Source organism: Dreissena polymorpha, chromosome 1 (genome assembly GCF_020536995.1).
Source record: "Dreissena polymorpha isolate Duluth1 chromosome 1, UMN_Dpol_1.0, whole genome shotgun sequence".
Classification (NCBI taxonomy): Eukaryota; Metazoa; Mollusca; class Bivalvia; order Myida; family Dreissenidae; genus Dreissena; species Dreissena polymorpha.
The window spans coordinates 8,264,380-8,289,272 of NC_068355.1; the positions used below are offsets into that span (position 1 = coordinate 8,264,380).

At 36.4% G+C, this 24,893-nt stretch overlaps 1 protein-coding gene across 4 annotated transcripts in view; it reads right to left on the minus strand.

Moving 5' to 3' along the window:
- Nucleotides 1–24,893, minus strand: part of LOC127870057 (nucleosome assembly protein 1-like 1) — a 46,318-nt gene that overhangs the window by 17,535 nt on the left and 3,890 nt on the right. For 3 of the 4 annotated variants that reach the window (XM_052412739.1, XM_052412719.1, XM_052412725.1), the window contains exons 2-10: nucleotides 23,659–23,699; nucleotides 19,455–19,519; nucleotides 17,265–17,391; nucleotides 16,579–16,720; nucleotides 13,010–13,096; nucleotides 10,666–10,701; nucleotides 10,249–10,309; nucleotides 6,696–6,853; nucleotides 1,452–1,591 (exon numbers count right to left, since the gene is read on the minus strand). In XM_052412739.1, coding sequence (XP_052268699.1) covers nucleotides 1,452–1,591; nucleotides 6,696–6,853; nucleotides 10,249–10,309; nucleotides 10,666–10,701; nucleotides 13,010–13,096; nucleotides 16,579–16,720; nucleotides 17,265–17,391; nucleotides 19,455–19,519; nucleotides 23,659–23,675 — 833 coding nt within the window. In that variant the 5' untranslated portion in view covers nucleotides 23,676–23,699. The remainder of the gene's footprint in view (nucleotides 1–1,451; nucleotides 1,592–6,695; nucleotides 6,854–10,248; nucleotides 10,310–10,665; nucleotides 10,702–13,009; nucleotides 13,097–16,578; nucleotides 16,721–17,264; nucleotides 17,392–19,454; nucleotides 19,520–23,658; nucleotides 23,700–24,893) is intronic. The other variant, XM_052412731.1, reaches the window with a different exon arrangement.

Below are 24,893 nucleotides of genomic sequence, written 5' to 3' on the forward strand. Positions count from 1 at the left end.
TGTTCATGGAAACAAAGAGAAAAATAGTGTAAAAAAAAACACTCCGGATTAAAATGGCGGATGTTTTCAATGAATTTTAACGAGATTTAGGCATTTTCGCAAATTATATTTTTCTTGGGCAAAATTCGCTATACTTTCGCAAATGGAGAATTACAGCGCGAGCCCTGTAATAGTGAGCATTTATTCCAATAATAACACGTTCGCAATGCTCGCGCTGTCGTTCGCCATTTGAGTCATTTGCGAAACTATTGAGAATTTGGCTAAAGAAAAATCTAAATTGCGTAAATGCGAAAATCTAGTAAAATTTCGTTGAAAACATCCGCCATTTAAATCCGGACTGGTTTTCTATATTTGTCTCTTTGTTTCAATGAAAGTGTTCGCAATTCGAACAGTTAACAAAACCCGGTCTGTACCCGATTAGACATGGCTTGACCTTATTGTTAATGAAGTGCACATGGTAGCTGGCCAATCAGCATTGAGCTCCCTTACACATGACATGACGTTGTCGAATGAAACGTGAGAACGGGTGGAGATATCGGATAATATTGGGTCATATATGCGCGGATGTTGTATAATTTGAATACACATTTAATATCGCCGTCTGCCTCTAAAATAGCAACCGGTCTGAAAGTCGTATAAAGAGATAAGCAAATGAAACAAAAACGTGACAATACCCGTCAATAAATATTTCTAAGCTGACCACTTTTTATCTTTCTACTGAATATTTACCGATCTGAATTAAAGAGTGATAATTAAATAATTAGTTATATGGCAATAATATTACACATCTCTGCTAATTGCCGAATTGAAATGAACGGTGATAATTAATTAATTTGTTTTTTTACTCCCAAACTATCCTGAATGACAGCAGCGTATTTTAATTAGAGGGATACCAGAAAAACAGGAGCGGTTTAATTGTATTTAAGATCTAATTAATCGCATATGCATATGTCAAATAAATAGGCGACTCAAATAAATACCGGTACACGTTTTGTTCATTGCTATTCTAGATATCCTTGAAATAGCATTCAATTAAATGACGCAAATAACCAGAAAGGATAAAACGCGGAAGGAAAAATTTAGCGGAAAGAAGTTTCGGGTTATGCCAAACAAAAGAATTTTTAAGGATGGCCATAAGAACTAGAATTGATAAATATTTTTTTTATCTTAGAAAATTCCGATGAAGTCTGAATTTGCAACATAATAAAATAATATTAAATTCAATGCACAACATTATTCTCGGTAATATAACAGAGCTCATCCTTGATTTACAGAGCTCATCCTTGCTTTACAGAGCTCATCCTTGCTTTACAAATTTTTGTTCAAAGCGAAACTTGTTTGGCTTAAATAACAAGCTTTTGGTACATCCCAACTGGCATTTGACCAACATGATAAATAACAAGACAAGCCCTGATCAAGATAAAAAATACGAGATGAAGGAGGCAACATACCCGATACATTTGATAATTTCTGGCCCCTCAAATGAGAAGGGATCGCCTTCTTCTGGTTCAGATCTCATGACGTATTCCTTTGTGATTTGCTTGTTCTCAAAATAATCATTGGGCTCAAATATGAATTGTAAGGTAAACCCCTGAAACAAACCAAACAAGACTTGAAAAGAAATGTAAAATTCATAATATCTAAAGAATTAACACTACACACATGTGTAATCTACAGCATAGTTTTAGCAAAACAATTTTTATTTAATACCTGATAAATTAAATGTGAAAACTATTGGATTACTAACACACAAATCAGATCAGTATTTTTCACAGAAAAAAAATCACTTGAAGAATAGATCAACAATAATCCATTCTATTTGCATGAACAATTGTGCATGTTTAACATACAATATTGAAAAGGACACAAAACTGTGGGCGCATTGTTATGTACAATGCTGGTTACATTTCACATTTTAAGGAATAAATAAGACTGGGTCCTGATTCTTCTGTTCCCATGTTTTTTGTGAGGAGAGTTGTACCCTGTGAATACTTAAAGCAGTCACAGAACCTATACTCTTATTACTCTAGCACCCGTGCAAATGTCAAATGTCTACAAGGCAAAGACAGATCTCATGTGCAAAACTTAAAACACTGACCTAAAAATATATTTTATTTTTATATACAGAAGCAACATAATAAACACAAGCGATATCTACAAAATAATGTTTGCACAAATAGTAATATAATAGTACCAGGTAGCCTCTGATTGGTAATTCATTATACATGTAACTCTAAAATAGGCATCCATTCAGGGTTTCACATTCCTGCACACATTAAATAGACACCATTCAAACTGGCACAACAGTGGGGTGGCATAACAATAGAGCTGCAACAATTCGATCCGATTCATCGAAAATCGATTCGAAATGCTTCGATTCGATTACGATACCAAACCTACCAAATTCAATTCGATTCTTTAACATACATACATATATATACATAGATACATAAAGCACGCTGTATTCTGTCTATTGATACGTGAAGGTGAAGGTTTTATCTTTACCTGTAACTACGACGCGCGCGATTGGTTTCCTATTACTTTAGTCATCCAATCAATGAGCGCGTTACGTTCTACTTTCGGAAAAAGCGTCAAAATGGCTGAACAAGTTGTTGCCGACAAATTGAAATTATCAGATGCGCCTAAGAAGCTAAAATCAAAAGTGTGGCAGTATTTTGGGTTTCGGGATGGTAGCCCTACCGATAATGCAAAGTGCAAACTGTGCTCACGGATGTGGCGTACGCTAAGTCCGGCTCAACCACTAATCTAATGCAACATGTCAAACGCAAACATAAAGTTGATTTAGCAAGACTAAGAGGTCGCACAAGTGCAACTACTGAAGTCGCAAGCCAGAAAAGTAGTTCTATTTCTGTTGGAATTTTGTTAAGTTTATTAGAGAATGTGATTTGTCCTACAGGTAACAGGTGATGCTGTCATGGCACAATGGTAGACATGCTTATAGCGGTTTTGGGTAAAAGTATAATAGTGATAGTACTTCCATTCAACTGATTCCAGATACGTTCTTATGATTATTTATTTATTTTTTATATTATTGTGTAATCAACACAATCTTCTAGTGAGAAGTTTTTATATTAAAATTCCTAATTTGCTATCTTTTTTATGTGTTTTATTGAAATCACATTTGAACAGAAATGTTAATTTTGAGGCATAAGAGTGAATATATGATAAAACTAGGTTTGAAGATGAATCGAATCGAAAAAATCGGTATCGGAGTGTCTGAAATCGAAATTGAATCGAGCTGTTGGTGAATCGTTGCAGCTCTACATAACAATGTACACAATACTGGTTAAATTTCAAAACACCAGGAACAAGGGACAAAATTGTCACAAAACCAGGTTTTCATTGTGAAAAAAAATCTGATAAAGGGAGAAAACTCAAACTGAACTTTTGAAATGAACAAACAAAATTAACCCCCTTTGTAAGTTTGTTTTAAAATAAATCTATTTTTAGTCGTGGCGACCTTGACATTGGAGATATTGACGTGATTCTTTCGTGCGACACACCGTCCCATGATGGTGAACAAATGTGCCAAATGATTTTAAAATCTCATAATGAATGACATAGTTATGGCCAGGACAAGCTCATTTATGGCCATTTTTGACCTTTGAACTCAAAGTGTGACCTTGACCTTGGAGATATCGACGTAATTATTTCGCTCGACACACCGTCCAATGATGGTGAACAAATATGCCAAATGATTTTAAAATCTGACAATGAACGACATAGTTATGGCCCGGACAAGCTTGTTCCGCCAGCCCGCCAGCCAGCCCGCCCACATTCGCCAATCTAATAACCAGTTTTTTCCTTCGGAAAACCTGGTTAATAAAACAAAAAATGTGTCCACCCGAAACGGATGCCTCCAACTCCAACTTTGTCACTACATAAAAGCATAACCAAGTAAATGTTCCATACAATTGGATGAAACCCAGGATTAATGCCAAAGTTTACAAAGCTTAAGTAGTAAAGGATTGTATGCCTAAGACATTTTCATACAGTTTGATGAAAATCAAATGAACACTTTGATTTATTGAGTTGACAATGCTAAACAAGAGTGCCAAACTGTCACAAAATACTTTGAGGGTTGGGAATACTTTGGTGAAGATCTTTTGAAAACTACTTGAATTAGAAAGCGGACACCATGCTGAATGTTTAAAATGCACTAATTGACCCCGTGACCTAGTTTTTGATCCGTCATGACCCATATTCAAACTTGGCCTAGACATCATCGAGATACAACTTCTGACCAAGTTTGATGAAGGTCTGATGAAAATTACTTGAATTTGAGAGCGGACACCACGCTGAATGTTTAAAACGCACTAAGTAACCCTGTGACCTAGTTTTTGAACAGGCATGACCCATGTTAGAACTTGACCTAGACATTATATAGATACAAGTTCTGTTTAAGTTTGGTGAAGATAGGATGAAAACTACTTGAATTAGAGAGCGGACACCATGCTGAATGTTAACAAGAGCACCGCATAACGGATGCCACGCTCGGCTATGGGTGCAGTTTTGAACAAGAAACCGTCGCAGACGGGTGATGCTCCCCAAAGGTTTTTTTGTCACAATATTGCACCATATATTCAGATAAAAGGAAACGTCTTGAGGGGCATAACTTTGGACAAAATAATACGATGGATGGTTGAGCAACTTAAAAATTTCAAAGGGCCATAACTCTCTAAATAAATCATCTAACCAGAATCCACAAATAACATGCGCATGTCCTCAAGGTAGTTAAGCTTCCCATAAAGCTTCATTGAATTCCAGTCAGTAGTTGGGGAGAAATAGCCCAGACAAGAATTGCACTATATGTACAGTTTATAGAAAATTTCAAAGGGCCATAACTCTGTGAAAAATCATCCGACCATAACCGGCTGATAATAATCACATCTCCTGTTGGTAGTGAAGCTTCCCATAAAGTTTCATTGAATTCCCGTAATAAGTTGCTGAGAAATAGCTCGGACAAGAATTGCACTATATGTACAATGGAAAATTTCAAAGGGCCATAACTCTGTGACAAATCAACCGACCATAACCGGCTGATAATATGCACATCTCCTCTTGGTAGTGAAGCTTCCCATAAAGTTTCATTGAATTCCAGTCATTAGTTGCTGAGAAATCGCCCGGACAAGAATTGCTCTATATGAACAGTTAATGGAAAATTTCAAAGGGCCATAAGTCTGTGAAAAATCATACGACGAGAACCGACTGATAATATGCACATGTCCTCTTGGTAGTGAAGCTTCCCATAAAGTTGCATTGAATTCCGGTCATTAGTTGCTAAGAAATAGCCCAGACAAAAATTGCACTATATGTACAGTTAATGGAAAATTTCAAAGGGCCATAACTCTGTGAAAAATCATCCGACCAGAACTGGCTGATCATATGCACATCTCCTCTTGGTAGTGAAGCTTCCCATAGAGTTTCATTGAATTCCGGTCATTAGTTGCTGAGAAATAGCCCGGACAAGAATTGCACTATATATACAGTTAATGGAAAATTTCAAAGGGCCATAACTACGTGAAAAATCATCTGACCAGAACCGGCTGATAATATGCACATCTCCTCTTGGTAGTGAAGCTTCCCATAGAGTTTCATTGAATTCCGGTCATTAATTGCTGAGAAATAGCCCGGACAAAAATTGTGCACAGGCGGACACACGGACGGACAGACGAAGCGGTGACTATATGCTCCCCCCCAATTTTTTGGGGTGGGAGCATAATAAATGAAAGTTTGTCAGTTTGTTTGTTTTTAGGTCACAGTGACCTTGACCTTTGAATAAGTGACCCCAAAATGGGTGTGGAGTGTAGTACTCATCAAGGTGCATCTACATATGAAGTTTTAAAGTTGTAGGTGGAAGCACTTTGATTTTAGAGCCAATGTTAAGGTTTTAGCACGACGTGGACGGCGTAAGTCAGACGACAAGCTGGCTATGACAATATCTCGGGTTTTCTCTGAAAACGCTGAGCTAAAAATGCACTAAGTGACCCCGTGACCTAGTTTTTGGCACGGCATGGCCAATGTACGAACTTGGCCTAGAAATCATCTAGATACAACTTCTGACCAAGTTTCGTGAAGATTGGATGAAAACTATTTGAATTAGAGAGCGGACACCATGCTCAATGTTTTTAATTAAACGCACTAAAAGACCCCGTTACCTAGTTTTACCCGGCATGGCCCATCTTCAAACTTGGCCTAGACATCATCTAGATACAACTTCTGACCAAGTTTGGTGAAGATCAGATAAAAACTACTTGAATTAGAGAGCGGACACCATGCTCAATGTGTAAAACACACTAAGTGACACCTTGACCTAGTTTTTGGCCTGGCATGGCCCATGTAAAAACTTTGCCTAGAGATTATCTAGATAAAACTTCTGACCAAGTTTGGTGAAGATCGGATGAAAACAACTTGAATTAGAGAGCGGACATCATGCTGAATGTTTAAATGCACTTAGTGACCCCGTGACCGAGTTTTTGACTCAGCATAACCCATCTTTGAACTTGGCCTAGACATCATCTAGATACAACTTCTGACCAAGTTTGGATGAAAACTACTTGAATTAGAGAGCGGACACAAAAAGTGTGACGGACGGACAGACAGACTGATCGACTGACAGTGGGAAAACTATAATGCCTCCGGTTGGGAGAATAAAAAGAGAGTAAAAATCTCACCATTGGATCTTTTTCTTTAAATTCTACTTTGATGTCTTGTAGATGATTGAGTATTGGTTCATCTGCTGGCTGTATCATGTCAGACAACATGTCCACATTTTTGAAGATTGTAAGCCAAAAGCCAGGAATTCCCTTTGTGTTTTCATCCTTTTCCTTTGCTGGCAACAAAATTTGAAACACACATTCAGCTTGTTTAAATAAAAGATTGCAATCACAATCATATCTACCATGTACAACATAAACATGATGGCCCTTCAGGGCTCACCTGAATTCACCAACACTAATTGTTGGAAGACATTCTTCTCAGATTCAAAAACGGTCATCATAGTGTCAAGACATTCTGACCCAGTTTCATCAAGATTGAATAATAAATGTGGCAACTACATTGGTAACAAGGTCTTTCAATGATTCGACCTGGTGATCTAGTTTTCGAATGCCTAAGACCAAGATTTGAAGTCGGCCTATATTTTATAAAGATAAACTGATATTCAATCACCATTGGGTCATAAAACTGTCTTCTAAAGTGATCACAAGGGTTTCCATAGATTTGAACCGGTGACCTTTTTCTTCCAACATGACCCAAATTCAAATCAGCCTAGAAAATTTACTAACTAAATGTACTTTTTTTAATAGTCTTTCTAGTTGCAATTTCTGGTGAATACAATAAAATACAATATTATCAACCAGACCGTCTGTATCAATGCATGTGTCCTCATCATTCTTTTGTTTTTATAAAGGTTGAAAATACATTATAATGGACGAAAAATACTGTATCTTAAAACAACTGTCGGAAAAATGTGCAAGTTTTGCACATGAAATAAAATGTGCACATTGTTTGACGGTAGAAAATTGAAAACTAGCTAGCAAAACTAGCAAATACGTAATCAATATATAATTTGGTTAACATATTGCTTTAAAATCTGCTATTGCGCTGCTTTAATTTTCTTATCGATCATATGAAATATTTCAAGATGGCAGACACTTGCATCTTTTGTTGACTTGTAAGATTTTCAGAAAGTAGCCAAAAAAAATTTTTCAGTTATTGTTCATGTCTGTGCCATCTGCTAACCAAGTGGAAATAAAAAAAATACCAGGCAAAATCCGTACCAAAAGCGATTTTCCTGAAAGCCAATGAAACTATAACAAAAGTATTATTTGGTTCTCAAATGATCCCAGACTTGAAAGAATCCCCCCCCTAAAAAAATTCCATTGAATTAACATTGATGACAAATACGACACAGTACGGCTCAAATCCGGATTTCCGGAATAATACGAAAAATTATCAGCACAGATATCAATTTAATCAAAAGTCGACATTCAAGTCTGATTTAAGAATACAATTCACTCAGAGTAATATCTCAGCATGGTTTTACAGCTATAAAGTACAAATTCTTACAAACTAAATCAACATTAAATACAAAGAGACATAATCTAACAATGGTGCCAACTTGACATGATAAGATTCGTCTGTAAACATGTTATAGAAACACTGATTTGCACGAAATTAACTTGTTGTACAAATGAGGTCACAGACATCATGGATAAAACAAGAAACATTGGACCTTACAGTGGGCCCTAGACCTCTGAGCTAGTGACAAATTTTACACACGAAACGCAGTCTTTTAATGGTGGCAATTTATTTATGTTATTTTCAAACAAGACGATTGCCAAGCAATAAAAGTCCCCGACCGGTGAAACTCCACCATTTTCAGCAATATTTCTAGTCTATTTGTTGCCATAGCAACCAGAATTCTTGACATAGGAACAAAATGAAATGACATGCATAAGGCCATAAAAAAGTCTTGGTTCAGGGAACCCGACCTACCCTATTTTTTGCCCCCGACCCCAACAATTTTTTTTGTCTGCGGAAAAAAATCAGATGGCGATGTTTTACACTTTATAAACATGGCGGCGTCCACGTCTAAAATTGTGACCTCAAAAAGGAAATTTCATCTCAACACAATTCGGTTCCCAAGTAATAGATTCATACCATTATATTTGCTAAAAGTCGATGTTAACATGATTAACAGGTGAATTGAAGTACTGAATTATTCATTACTTAAATTGTCCGTCAGTGTTTACATTACCCCGACGTTTGCATTTTGGTAGATTCTGTTCCGAACACTGCTTATTAAAACAGGAAAATGTTAGAGACGCAATCATCAATGATAAAATATCTGATGTCTAACACCGATTGGAATATATCCATCAACTTACTTCAAAATAAGTCAAAATTTAGCGCATCTCAACTACAGAAAATAAAGATCTATTTTTAGCACAATGCATATATCTCTCTTTTGTCCATCCGTGACTTTTCTGAAGTTCACCAGTGACTTCCAAATTCGGCCTTACACTACTAAATTAATACTGTTTTAAAAATACTTTGCGATCATTTTCGCGGTTTTTATACATTATCAGGACCTGAGTGCACTGTTATGAAGAACACCAAGACCTAGCTAATGCCTTACATGGGTCTCTGTGAATCCACTCACCATGTCACCATGTACACATGTTACTGACGTAATTCGCAAAAGGCAAATATGTACTACAAAACAATCCTTTGAATATGTGATAAATGCAATACCTTTATGAATATAAAAAGACATTGTATTTATGGATAAAAAATGAATACATGACGTGTTCTCTTTTGTGAATTCTATACGCAGGTTAGCATAAGTACAGAGGGTGATTAAAAGGCAAAAGGTGCATAAAGAGCTAGGAATGATGAAATTATGAATAATATACAATGACTTAACAATGTGCAATGTTAATCATTTGGACAGTGTTCAAACAATCATGGGTGCATTAACTGACCCTTTTTCACCCTGAAATCAGTTGACTGGTAAAAAAATAAAATAAAAAACCTACCTACCCTCCTACATTTTTCTGGCCATGTTCCCTGAACCAAGACTATTTTTTTGTTTGGCCTAATCTCCATATTGCCATCTGTCCATGTTTCAAGTTTCATGAAAAAATATTAAGTTATCGCAGGATCCAGAAAAGTGTGACTGACTGACTGACACAGAGAGCGCAAACTGTCACCGGTAGGAGACTAAAAACATGATGAATGACAAAAGCAGAGTCAAGATATGCTGCTTATGGCGTCATTTGACCTCTGAGCTCAAATTTAGACCAAAACCTTTCAGGTAGGGAGACAAGTGATACAATTAGCATTATATAAGTGTCAATGTATTTAAAAATCCATTAATATATGGAAAAGTTAAACTAAGGAAGAAAATTTGACCCTGGACTTTTGAGGTTGGGATACAAGATTTTACCAATCTTATGATGGTCTACCAAGCTATATGAACTCCCATCAAACTATGGCAACGTAAGGGCTAAATTTTGATATAAACATAGGACACTTGCAGAAACTCACAATGCTACTGTTATATGCCGCCTAGTTTAAAGGGGGGGGGGGGGGGGGTCTAATTGATCTAAGAGGATACTTATTTTTCTGCATGGTAAGTATTTCTAAGTGCATTTGGGATTTCTGCCTAATACACGTGTCTGATTTCAAAACCATGCTCAGACTTGGTAAAAATGATGTTACCTTCTGAATCTGCATTTTCCTCTTTCTTTTCTTCAATGTTTGCCTTCTTTTCTACCTCGTCCTGAAAATGTAACAAAAATAAGTTAATAATACACAATTTTGTTAATGTACGTTCATGAGAAAACAATAATAATATATTTTAGATACAGCAGTGTACTGCAGAAGTATAGTGAATATATATTTAGTAGAATGTTACAGATCATTTAACTGATTACATTCAGTAAGTTTTTTATACATTTAAAAAAAGTCACAGGATACAATTGTGAATAGATTTCGTAAACAACCAGCATAACACATTTAGTTCAACTGTTCTGGCTTTAAAAGATTGTCTATTTCTGCATAATATTGAAAATTGATTCCATTATTTAAACAAACAAGTCCCTAAATACTTCTTTCAAAGTAAACGTTTTGCAATACCTTTGCGTCTTCTAAAGCCAGATCAGTTTTCTCATTCTAAAAATAAAGGAACAACAACTTATATAAAAGAATCAAGCGACGTCAAATCTTCATTCAATACAGTACAAAGGTAAAATAAATCATATTCTATACATGATAATCCAAAGTCTTCAAACAAAACAGACTGTAACACATATACAACATTCTTTAATAATTCCATGCCAGAACAAGTCTTTGAGCAAAGATATTGGACACAGGGCTCATGAGTAAAAGAAATAAATAATTCAAGAGTATTAAAAATGTCCAGTAACCACATGGAATCTCCCAAAATTTCATTGGAGGTGTGTTATGCCCAGATTTGCGATACAAGTATAGTGTTGCAAACCCACACAATTATGAACTAGATAAGAAATATGTGTGTATGCCATGGAGTCCCGCAATCTGCTTCTGCACAGAAACTATACTTATGCCTGAAAACAAGATGTGTTTGTGAAACACAATGTCCCCCTAATGACGTTTGACCTTGAAGGATGACCTTGACCTTGACCCTTCACCACTCAAAATGTGCAGCTCCATGAGATACACATGCATGTCAAATATAAAATTGCTAGCTTCAATATTGCAGAAGTTACATTTCATGACCAATTTTGACCCATATATCTGACCTAGAAGGATGACCTTGACCTTTCACAACTCAAAATGTGCAGCTCCATGAGATACACATGCATGCCAAATATCAAGTAGCTATCTTCAATATTGCAAAAGTATTCATAAAATAAGCGATTTGGGCCACATATATTTGACCTCTGACCTTGAAAGATGACCTTGACCTTTCACCACTCAAAATGTGAAGCTCCATAAGTTACACATGCATGCCAAATATCAAGTTGCTATCTTCAATATTGCAAAAGTATTCATAAAATGAGCGATTTTGGCCACATATATTTGACCTCTGACCTTGAAGGATGACCTTGACCTTTCACTACTCAAAATGTGCAGCTCCATGAGAAACACATGCATGCCAAATATCAAGCTGCTATCTTCAATATTGCAAAAGTATTTATAAAATGAGTGATTTTGGCCACATATATTTGACCTCTGACCTTGAAGGATGACCTTGACCTTTCACCACTCAAAATGTGCAGCTCCATGAGATACACATGCATGCCAAATATCAAGTTGCTATCTTCAATATAGCAAAAGTTATTGCAATATACACTTCAAAATACACACATATAAACAAGAGGGCCATGGTGGCCCTCAACCGCGCACCTGGCTCATTAAGATCAGATGAAAACTATGACCTCTATGGTCTACACAAGGTTTTTCTATGATTTGACCTAGTGACCTAGTTTCTGACCCCAGATGACCCCAGATGACCCAAATACAATCCCAATCCAGATTCAGTCAAGATAAACATTCTGACCAAATTTCCTAAAGATCTGATGGAAACTGTGACCTCTATTGTCTACACAAGGTTTTTCTATGATATGACCTAGTGACCTAGTTTTTGACCCCAGATAACCCAAATACAATCCCAACCAAGATTTCATCAAGATTAACATTCTGGCCAAATTTTAATAAGATTGGATGAAAACTGTGACCTCTACTGTCTACACAAGTTTTTGTCAACGTTGACCTTGTGACCTATTTTTTACCCTAGATGACCCCAATTCGATCCCAACCCAGATTTTAACAAGACAAACATTCTGACCATATTTCATTAAGATCTGATAAAAAATGTGACCTCTATTGTCTACACAAGGTTTTTCTATGATTTGACCTAGTGACCTAGTTTCTGACCCCAGATGACCCAAATAAAATCCCAATCCAGATTTCATCAAGATAAACATTCTGACCAAATTTCATAAAAAATGAATGAAAACTGTGACCTCTATTGTCTCCACAAGGTTTTTCTATTATTTGACCTAGTTTTTGACCCCAGATGACCCAAATACAATCCCAACCCAGATTTTATAAAGATAAACATTCTCACCAAATTTCATAAAGATTGGATGAAAACTGTGACCTCCACTGTCTACACAAACAAATTGTTGACTGACCCACGCACGCCCGACATCACACGATCGCATAAGCTCAACGTGTCAACGCCGTACCACGGTGCGATCTTTTTAACAACATATACCGATTAACCAGTGAATCGTGACAGCCCTACTCAATTCACATGCTTCCAAATACTTTTTGAGCCATGCATTACGCACAAAAGTGGACAGTCAGAAAGATTAACTAACAAGGGCGAATCTATATATCCCCCATAAAGGAAGAGGGTAGCACACAGATTCTAAAAAACCAAAATTAATGTCAAGTACATGGAACCTTGAACAACAACCCAATCAAGCCTTACAGCTAACTCATCCTCTTTTTCATCATCACTTGGCCAGTCTGCCTCGTCATCATTTGGCTCGTATCCACCTGTCACCACTGTTGTTCTCTGAAACAAAAATCAGTCGAATTTTGATCACAGTTGGACAGTGAATTATGCAACATTTTTTTAAATTTCAAATTACTCATGATTGTTAGTATCAACAACTTAAACAAAACGCACATTTACAACAGTCGCTTACTGAGATACAAAGGAACTGACTTGTTTAATGCAGCCATAGATATCATAAGAGCAAAATGTTCTGACCAAGTTTCATGAAGGGTGAACTATAAATGAAACTTTTAAGGTGCTAACAAGGTTTTACTATAGCCATAGAAGGATCCCCCCCCCCCCCCCCCCCCCCCGCGGCCATATTTTTCATCAGACCAGAACTATTTTCGAAATCATTCAAGGTATCATTAAAGCAAATGTTCTGACCAAGTTTCATTATGATAGGACAATAAATGTCAGTTTTAGAGTGTTAACAAGTTTTTCCCATAGCCATATAAGGAAAATGTCCTGCCCCCTGGCAGCCATATTTTTCAATCAACCTGAACCATTTTCATACTTTTTCAAGATATCATTGGGACTAATATTCTGACAAATTTTCATGAAGATCAGACGACATATGTGGACTCTATAGAATGTTAACAAGGTTTTACTATAGCCATTTAAGGAAAAATGCCCCGCCCCATGGCAGCCATGTTTTTCAAGCAACTGAAACCATTTTCCAACTTGTCGAAGATATTATTGGGACGAATCTTCTGACCTTTTTTTATGATTACACAGCAAATGTGGTCTCTAGTGTTAACAAGGTTTTACCATAGCCATATTAGGAAAAATGCCCCGCCCCCTGGGGGCCATGTTTTTCAACAGACCAGAACCATTTTTTGAACTTTTGATATCATAAAAAAATAAATTCTGACCAAGTTTCATGAAGATTGGACTATGAATGTGACGTAGTGTCATCCCCCCCCCTGGGGGCCATGTTTTTCAACAGACCAGAACCATTTTTTGAACTTTCGATATCATAAAAAAAAAAATTCTGACTAAGTTTCATGAAGATTGGACAATAAATGTTGCCTCTAAAATGCAGGGGTTTTTCTGCCTATTTTGGGAAAAGGAGTCTGACCAAATTGGGAATTTTTTATCGACACAATTGGCCATTTTGGGAAATTTTGCTTCGATTAAACAGCTCATTTGGGAAAAAATAGTGAATATATCATGCTTAAATAATTCAGTAGTTTAACAAATAAATTTGTTTTTATTTGTTATTTTGTCTTCTTTATATAAACAGATGCAATATTGGGCGTGTTCAACGTTTATTCAAGTACTGCATTTTTGTTTATTAGTTACAGTTACACTCTGAGATAAGAACTGAACAGTCAAAACCTTATAGCAGATATTTTTTACCAAAACAAACACTGGTTAGTCACACAAGTTATAAGACACTTCATTCTTTAAAGAAAAAAAAAATTTTTTTTTTGGAAGTTGGGACTTTTTTTTAATATTTTGGTTTGGGATCGGGTCCGTTTGCTTTGGGAGTGCCTCCGTTTTCCGGAGGCGCAGACAGTGCTGAAAACCCCCTGAAATGTCAACATGGCAAATGTTGACGCCGCATGACACACAAAAGGCAATCATAAAAGCTCACCTGAGCACGTGCCATGAGCACCTGTGAACGTGCCATAAGCACACAACCCATGCGAAAGACGTCGGACCTCGGACATTTCCGATAAAATTTGCTGAGGTCCGGTATCTTTCCCGAAACCGGCGGTCCTCGTGTCCGAAACGAAAAAAACAATATGTAATACTTTGTTTTGGTTGGAAATGAAAATGAAACTACGAATATGTCAAAAAATACTGACTCGTATGAATTAATCTACTTCGATAGATGGTTTGACGATGAAATAAAAAGGTTTGTTACAAACCAGTCGAACTTGTTATCTTTGCTTGTGACGTAACAAACTCGTAGGGCTATTCTTTGAACCTGTCAAATACTGCGCGTTGTTTTGTGACGTAAGCGACACAACAAATTTTTGATTGGTTGAAATGAATTTTACTGGTTTCAATCCTTGTGATGATCGTAAAGCGAAAGCGGGCAACCATATGACCTTTGCCTGTTCTGTGTCAACATTGAAAGCAAAAATCAGCACTTCAACCGGTTGCGAATACGTGGATTTTTTATCAGGTGATTTTGTTTCATATTGTAACTGTTTTACGTCTTTGCAATACCTTTTATTTTTGTAAAGTCTTAATCTATTAATTTCTCAGCCTGATTATTATTTTTTTAATTAAATACTTAAACTAGCTGTTGAGTGTGTCACTGTCAGACTCATAATGTCATTTTCATTGCTACGTTATTTTGACGGGGCTAAGCCTGGCGAAAAAAGAAAAAGCCAGGTCCCGTATTCACCAACCAATTCTTAGACTTAAGAATAAAGAATAGACTTAGAACAAAGAAAAATGCATTCAGTGTTTAAATATATACAAGCTACCACTGGTGATTATGTCATTCACAAAATGTTCTGTAAGAATAATGATGTAGATAGAGGTGGTTAATACCACTTTTGACTCAAAGTTAAAGACAATCTAAAATATTATAATTTAAAAATTTTCTTTATTCTTAGACTTAAGTCTAAGAATTGTTTGGTGAATACGGGCCCAGGTGAGTATTGATCAAAGAGCAGAGGAAAATAAAAAGAGGTGGAAGGCTTATGAAGTAGAAAACGTGACGTATTTTATTTTCCGAATGAAAACTTTATACCAAATGTTCAAAGGTTAAATGCATAACACATACTCCTATAATACTTATTTTAGGGTTATGCTATGAAATGTCATGAGCACAGAAGGCTAACATATTCAAGATGGCGTCCCTCTATAAGTTGTGATGGCCAAGGTTCTGATGTTGAGGAAGAAGGTACTACGCTATTAATCATTATTTACTGACACAAACAAAATTAACAAAAACTAATTAGATCTATTTATTATTATTATTTCACTGATTATAATAACATAAAACTTAAGCTTCAATTTACATGACTTAAATTTACTGTTCTTATTTTCTTTTGAATGTTTAAATAATCCTTTACAGGATGTGCGGAAAAGCCGTTGGACTCGGATAAAACTGAGTGAATTTACATGCATTAAATAGTGATGTTTTGATGTGATCTTGTGATGTGTTGTTTTTTTCATTGATCATTCATATTGTATCCAGTGTTCAAAAGAACAGGTCTACATTTAGTTGTTGTGTAACTGTATTTTGAATTGTTAAACATTGTGAACGAAATAATGATAAAAATAAACTCTATAAATGGTATTCTCTCGTGTTTGGTTAAAGAAGAACAAGGTCTGGTAAAATCTGGTGAGGTCCTGTAAATTTTAAAAATTATAGGACCTCATGTCCTGTAAGATTTTTTTGTCTTTCGCATGGGTTGAGCACACATGCTCAGGTGAGCTAAAAACATATACAATAAATGCAAACAAAAATGTTCAACAGAGTTAATTCAAGTAACTTTTTAAAGTTTTCACACCAACAGAAATGTCTCCTTTACCTTCTCAAATAGTGGTAAGTATTTGGCAGCATATTGACACTCCAGTCGATGCACCTCTCGATAGAACTCTGCTTCAATTTTGGTTGCTTCAAACTGCAACTTCTTCAGAGCTTTAATTCTTCTCTTCACAGACTTTGGGAGACTATATGTCCACAACACAACAAAAAATGTGTCAACATACATAACACAGTATACTTGTCTACTGAAAAAGAGAGGAAAAAAAGATTGTTCCCTTCTTTATAAAGTACCTTAACAGGTACTTTCCTGATTGAGGAAAAACTACAAAACTCCCAAATGCCATCTAAATAATGCAAATTTAGTTAATTTTGTTCCAAAAGTGCATAATCTGCAAGTAAACAAAATACAATGAGCACTGAAACTGAACATTTCAAGCAAAAATGCATGTAAATAAAAGGAACTGGCTTGTGCAATTTATACCAAACAATTTTAAAGACCCATAATTCCCAATTTGAAGATTTCACGCCACAATTGCTCACAATTTAAGTTTTTTTGCGAATTTTTCCCAATAGGTTTAGTACCAATACTTTCCCAAGTGGGCAAAAAAATCGTTGGAAATGAGGTATCTTACATGATTTTACGAAGATTGAGTTCACAACAAATGTTTAATCCTGTTGCCAAGATCAAATTGTGTAACATTTAACTGATATGGCAGTGGTGCTGATTACCTCTGTATGTATCCAGAGTTATGTCCCACCATGCTGCCTAGCTTGTCCTGAAGGGCTGCTAACATCTGTGGGTCTCTCATCAGCTGACTGGCGAGCGCCGCAGGCTCCCCAGACACGTCACCCTGACCTGCAGCAACACACAGGAACATGTCTGTTAACTAGGAATACAGCCAATCAAGAAAATTACCACAAGTGGTCTCTTAATAAAATGGTCTTTAAAAAATACTATCCTGGAAAAAAGGTAAAATCATCGTCACTATCAAAGCTATAAACGGATTCCATGACAACCATCATGTATAACATTATAACTATTAAACAAGAGCACCGCATAACGGGTGCCAACGCTCGGCTGCGGATGCAATTTTGAATAAATGAAAGCTTGTCAGAATTTTTTTTTTTTATGTCACAATGACCTTGACCTTTGACCTAGTAACCCCAAAATGGGTGTGGCGTGTAGAACGCATCAAGGTGCATCTACATACTGTAAAACCATTAAATTTTGTGTGGTACGAATTTTTGTGGATTTCGTTGGTCAGCTGAACCACGATTCAAGTACCAACGATTATTTATACATTTTTGATTCGAAATCGGTCATTTCAGAATGACATTTCCGATTTTTGATTGAGATATGCTAGTTAATACAATATGTTGTTTTCTTGATAAGTGTTTGGGTAAAAATACTTTTAAATCAAGCACGGTATTTTAACCGTACATCAATGATTGTTTTCTTTTACGTGACGTCGTCATATTAACAGTTTGCAGATTTATCACATATGTCAATTAGTGCCAATTAAAGTTAAAAGAGACATAATAAGTTTCACACATGTATTTTGGGGACCTTATTACTCAATTGTTCCACAAGGGGACCGATTGCGCTGAGAATTTCAAATATTGTCAAAACAACATTGATGGCAATTAGCGAGCGGGGACCCACAAGTGCGCCACTTTATCGCTCTTATCGACAATTATCGGCAACACTGTCAAGATTCAGTACATATCAACCTCAAGTCTTGCTGTCAACACAGATAAGCAGATTATGCTTCGTTATTACTCTGCTTGTTTAAATAAAAGTTTAAATATTATGACGGTCAGTCTTCCCCGAAAATTTTAAATCCACGAAATTACGTGTCAACGAATTAGTTGTTTAATATTAAACCACAAAATTTCATACCGACGAATTTCTATACGTTTACAGTATTAAGTTTCAAAGTTGTAGGAGGAAGCACTTTGATTTTAGAGCAAAATATCAAGGTTTTAGAACGACGTGAACGGGGGACGTCAGAAGAGGAGTTGGCTATGACAAAACCTTGTTTTTTTTCCGATAACTGCCGAGCTAATAATCTAAATGTATGATCTCCATCTCCATCGTTAATTCGATCATTTGCCATTTTTGCTGATCACAATTTATTTTCTGTTTAGTCCGCCATCTTGTAATAATGATGTAAACGACCAGGGCTCATAGCAAAATAAAATCGTATTATATGTCTACCTAATACATGATTTGCATTTTGTTTAATTAGTATACGTTACAGTTATTGTTTAAAAAATAATCTTAAAGATTGTAACCATAAAGATATAACATGTTTGTGTTTTTTTAATTTAATTACGGGTAAAAAAATATGTTTTGATATAAATGAATTACGCATGAAATGCTATATTTCCACGAGGAAAACATCAAGGTTTTCATCAAAATTGTCCTAAGTAACTGTCCACAATTTTATTGTGGAGGAGTACACTTTACGGACCGATAAGTGTGCTTGGTATAACAAAGCCAATGAAATTATCAATTGATATTGACACAGGGTTATTCAAGCGTGACTAATTTATAACCGCGCGAATCTTCGCTGCCTTGGGGCCACACTCTCATACTACTGATGATACTAGTCGGCTAAGAAGTTTGGTCAATGGGAAATTAAGATTAATCAATAAGGGCAGAGTTGCACTTAAGAAAAGCGGCATGGCGCAGCAGCGCCACACGAAAAGGGCCTGGGAAAAACACTAATAAATGTTCTTACCAAGTTTATGAGGATTTTTTTTTAACTCACATTTTCTGTGGTGACCATTCCAGATGGGAAGGACGGAGGAAGCAAATCTGAGCAGAACCTAGAACTTTGCTTATAATTATCAGCTTATCCCTTGCCATACTTGTTATCTATAATTTGAGTTTCTTTTTTACACGAGAATACTCACTGCTAGGTTCCTCGCTGGTTTGGTTTTCCTCACTTCCCGCATCAATAGCATCATCATACACTTTCCTGAAAACAGCAAAATGCTACTCCATGTAGCTTAAACTGAAATTGTTACATAACTGATAAATAAACATGGACTGTCTTTATGTTCTTGTCACAATAATATGGCATTTATTTGAGAGAAATGAAGCAAATACATGTAGACAGATTTAGCCCATGATATAAAATGTACATACAAACAATACATACATTAAATCCTCTTTGCCTTCCATTTAATATTATCTGGGGAATTTCAAAAGCCTTTTTTGAAAAGCTGTTCTTTACAATCGATAAATTGTGCGGCATTCATCAATACTACGCCCATGGAGAAACAAAACTGTTAAAATATGGCAATTTATTCAAGGTGTCCCTCTGCCAGAAAAGCCAAACATCTCAGAAAAATGCAAGTAAAATGAGGAGTATACATGTAATCAATCTAAATGTAAGCTTCAACTTCCATGGCTGTAAAACAGGCCATGGTTTACGAATGATGAGAAAGCCAAAGGCATGAGGTGTTACTATGTTTTGCACAGGCAAAGCAAATTTTTTTTACTCCTTGTGAAAAATTGACAGCATTGATGAAACATGAAGAAACATGATGGGCACAAGGGTGCTGCAGCTTTAGTGAGTTCAGCGCCCTCACACTACTTTTGGGGAAGGGGTCCGCAGCCCTTAGGAGGGGGAATTTTTTGTAAATGGGGGAATTTTTATAACGAAAAAACAACAAATATGTTTAACTGTTATAAACATATATTTCTATATATGCGACTGTCTATATAGGACAGAAAGATGGATTTTTACTCAATCTATATAACAGTAATCTTATTTAAAAGTCCACCATTATGTTCTTTTTGTTCCTAAAACAAGCAAGTGCTGTGTCCATTTGCATGCAAAGTCTGTCATAAACCAAAGATCGCAACCATGATATATCCAGCGTGTGATATAAACTGTCAGGTTATTCATGCACGTTTATGTATGCATTAGCATAGTTTGGCAATCTCAAAACACGCTATTTACCTACCTTATTGAAGTATGTGTTATATCCATATAATATTCATTGGTATAAAACAAAACATTATTCCATGTAAGTATTTTCAAATGCGTATAATTAAATTTGTGATCCGAAAACAATTGTCAAGTTTCATTGTTCAAGAAAGCATGCACAAATTAGACCCATGTACAAAATGACTTCATTCATTCTCATGGAAAGCATGGGCTTTGATAGTATCTCTAAATTGAAAGCAAGTAGTTAACATTGTATCTAACGCGCAAAGATTGTTGAGATAGGTCAGTATTGACTTGTGACATTTACAGTTATAATTGTATACACCTTCATGTGTTAGCTGGTGTGTTTCAGCAGTTCAAAGCAAATTCAAGAGAGAATGGTAACACCCAAAATGACCTGTGATGTTTGGTCAATGCAGGGTTCGACATTAACTTTTTTTACAGCAAGACCGTCGGACCAGCTCCTCTTAAAATGTACTAGCCCGAACCTGATGTTTGGTAGACCATAAATGACATAGCAAATGAACACAATTGTGTCATGTAACTGTTTAATCAGGATTTATCAGTAAATAATCAGTGAACACCAGATTTTTGTATGCATATAGTAAAACAATAAAATAACCCTTTTTTGCTTTTCTTCGTCAAATTCAAGCCATGGGAACTGAATCGATTTTCCATCTATGATAAAATTGACGTTTTTGTGTTTCTTTATATTTACGTTTCGTGTCAGTTAAGCGTCGGATTCTTTTGTATTAACTGATTTGTCGGACAAAAATCCGAACTTGAACAAAGCCATTCTTTAAATTACATTATCTTGTCTGCTACGCAAAAAAGTTTACATTGACAATACCGCTTTTCGATAGAAGTTGTAAAATCATGCCCTACAGTTTTACGACACTGCAGAAAATCATTAATATTCATGACAACTTGACCAATTGAAACAAACAATTTCTGCAGGAAGCTCTCCTTTGTGTCTAAAATAGCGATGAATCATGTGAATGCTTCCCGTTTATTTAAATATACTAGTTTTGTTTTAATGTAAATAACGGATACAAGAGTAATTTTACACATTAAAAGTAAAGGTTTTCACAGCAGTTATTTAAAGTTATTTGAATCAGTATAGATTTTTTTTAATTTATGTACGACCAGTCGGACAAGTTAGCCCGCAGTTTTACTAGCCCGACCACCGATCTTACTAGACAATGTCTGTCGGACGTGCCTTAGTGTCGAACCCTGCAATGGTGCTATTGTTTATCGCAGTACACAGGTGTTAAAGTGATGTACAATAAACAGACAATCTGGTCGAAACTGGATTATGAATGTCGGATTAAACACAAAATTAAAGTGGGTGAAAAAAAGGGTAAAATACTAGTTTGATATATTGGAGTCAATTTTCAACTATAAATCAGCAATTTTTTTTTATTTTTGATTTTTTATTTCTGAGGGGTTAAAAAATCAGTTTTTTTGGGGGGAAAAATTTACTTTTCAGGTGGGGGCTGCCGCAAAATTCGGCGGCAGATTTGATAGATTGAGGGCCCTGGAGTTAAGAGCAAAACAAATTACAGTTCACAAGCCGCAGCCGCAAAAACCCTTCAAATCTTAAGTGCTCAGGTTTTTAAAAAACTATCTCACATGTTAAGAACCTGTCATGCTTTGGTATTCAACAACAGACCATTAAATTTTACTTCTTATACTTGACAACTTGTCAGATTCTGATTCAATCTATAAATCTAAGGTTTATGATCGCCTGTTTGCTGAAATTGCGAATAACAACTTAATTATTAGGTCATGATTAACAAGAGTGCCAAACTGTCATAAGATAAGCCCGTTCGAAGGTTTTGGTCACCATGCTCAATGCTTGAAATGCACCAAGTGACCTCGAGACCTTGTTATTGACCAGGCATGACCAATATTTGAACTTGACCTAGATATCATTGAGACGTAACATGTGACTAAATTTGGTGAAGATCAGATGAAAACTACTTCAATTAGAGAGCGGACACCATGCTAAATGCTTGAAATGCACCAAGTGACCTTGAGACCTAGTTATTGAACCAACATGACCCATATTTGAACTTGACCTAGATATCAGTTAGACATAACATCTGACTAAATTCGGTGAAGATCAGATGAAAACTACTTCAATAAGAGAGAGGACACCATGCTAAATGCTCGAAATGCACTAAGTGACCTCGTGACCTCGTTTTTGACCTTGCATGACCCATATTTGAACTTGACCCACATATCATCTAGACACAACTTCTGACCAAATTAGGTGAAGATCGGATGAAAACTACTTCAATTAGAGAGCGGACACCATGCTTAATGCTTGAAATGCACTAAGTAACCTCATAACCTCGTTTTTGTCCCGGCATGACCTATATTCAAACTTTACCTACAAATCATCTAGACACAACTTTTGACCAAATTCGGTGAAGATCGGATGAAAACTACTTCAATTAGAGAGCGGACACCATGCTAACTGCTTGAAATGCACTAAGTAACCTCGTGACCTCGTTTTTGACCCGGCATGGCCCATATTCGAACTTGACCTACATATCATCTAGACACAACTTCTGACCAAATTTGGTGAAGATCGGATGAAAACTACTTTAATTAGAGAGCGAACACCATGCTAAATGCTTGAAATGCACTAAGTGACCTCGTGACCTAGTTTTTGATCAGGCATGACCCACATTTGAACTTGACCTACATATCATCTAGACACAACTTCTGACCAAATTTTGTGAAGATTGGGTAAAAACTTCTTAAATTAGAGAGCGGACACCATGCTTAATCCTTGAAATGCACAAAGTTACCCTGTGACCTAGTTTTTGACCCAGCATGACCCATATTCGAACTTGACCTAGATATTGTCTAGACACAACTTCTGACCAAGTTCGGTGAAGATCGGATGAAAACTATTTGAATTAGAGAGCGGACACTGCTTTGACCAAGTGACCCAAAAATGGGTGTGGCGTGTAGAACTCATCAAGGTGCATCTACATATGAAGTTTTAAAGTTGTAGGTGGAAGCACTTTGATTTAAGAGAAAAATTTCAAGGTTTAGCACGACGTGGACGGCAGACAACAAGCTGAAACAGCGGAGCTAATAAAATTGCATATTAGCAAAACGTCATATTAGAAAAACAGGAGACTTACGAATCTGGGTCAGCCATTTTTACTTGTATTCGCCTTGTGCCCTGAAACAATAATTTAGACAAGTTATTTTAAAAATACATGTTATACATTAAACAAGAGGGCCAAGATGGCCCTAGTTCGCTCACCTGAGAGGAGTCGGTTCATTCAATCTTTACTAAATGTCAAACTTGACCTAGATATTGTCCAGACAAACATCCTGGTCAAGTTTCATCATTATTTCATCTGCGAGTAATGATCAATGTACCTATGAAGTTTCATGATCCTAGGCGTAAGCATTCTGGAGTTATCATCCGGAAACCATTTTTCTAAGTTGAGTCACCATGACCTTGACAGCCATTGTGTGAATACGTTTTTTGGCACTGTGACCTTGACCTTTGATCTAGTGACCTGATAATCAACAGGGGTCATCTGCGAGTCATGATCAATATACCTATGAAGTTTCATGAACCTAGGCATACGTTCTTGAGTTATCATCCAGAAACCAGTTTACTATTTCAGGTCACCGTGACCTTGACCTTTGACCAAGTGACCTGAAAATCAATAGGGGTCATTGCGAGTCATGATCATTGTACCTATGAAGTTTCATGATTCTAGGCATAAGCGTTCTTGAGTTATCATCCAGAAACCATTTTACTATTTCAGGTCACCGTGACCTTGACCTTTGACCTAGTGACCTGAAAATCAATAGGGGTCATCTTCGAGTCATGATCAATGTACCTATAAAGTTTCATGATCCTAGGCATAAGCGTTCTTGAGTTATCATCTGGAAACCATTTTACTATTTTGGGTCACCGTGACCTTGACCTTTGACCTAGTGACCTGAAAATTAATAGGGGTCATCTGCGAGTCATGATCAATGTACCTCGAAGTTTCATGATCCTAGGCATAAGCGTTCTTGAGTTATCATCCGGAAAACATTTTACTATTTCGGGTCATCGTGACCTTGACCTTTGACCAAGTGACCTGAAAATTAATAGGGGTCATCTGCAAGTCATGATCAATGTACCTACGAAGTTTCATGATCCTAGGCATAAGCGTTCTTGAGTTATCATCCGGAAAACATTTTACTATTTCGGGTCATCGTGACCTTGACCTTTGACCTAGTGACCTGAAAATCAATAGGGGTCATCTGCGAGTCATGATCAATGTACCTATGAAATTTCATGATCCTTGGCATAAGCGCTCTTCAGTTGTCATCCGGAAACCATCTGGTGGACAGACAGACCGACATGAGC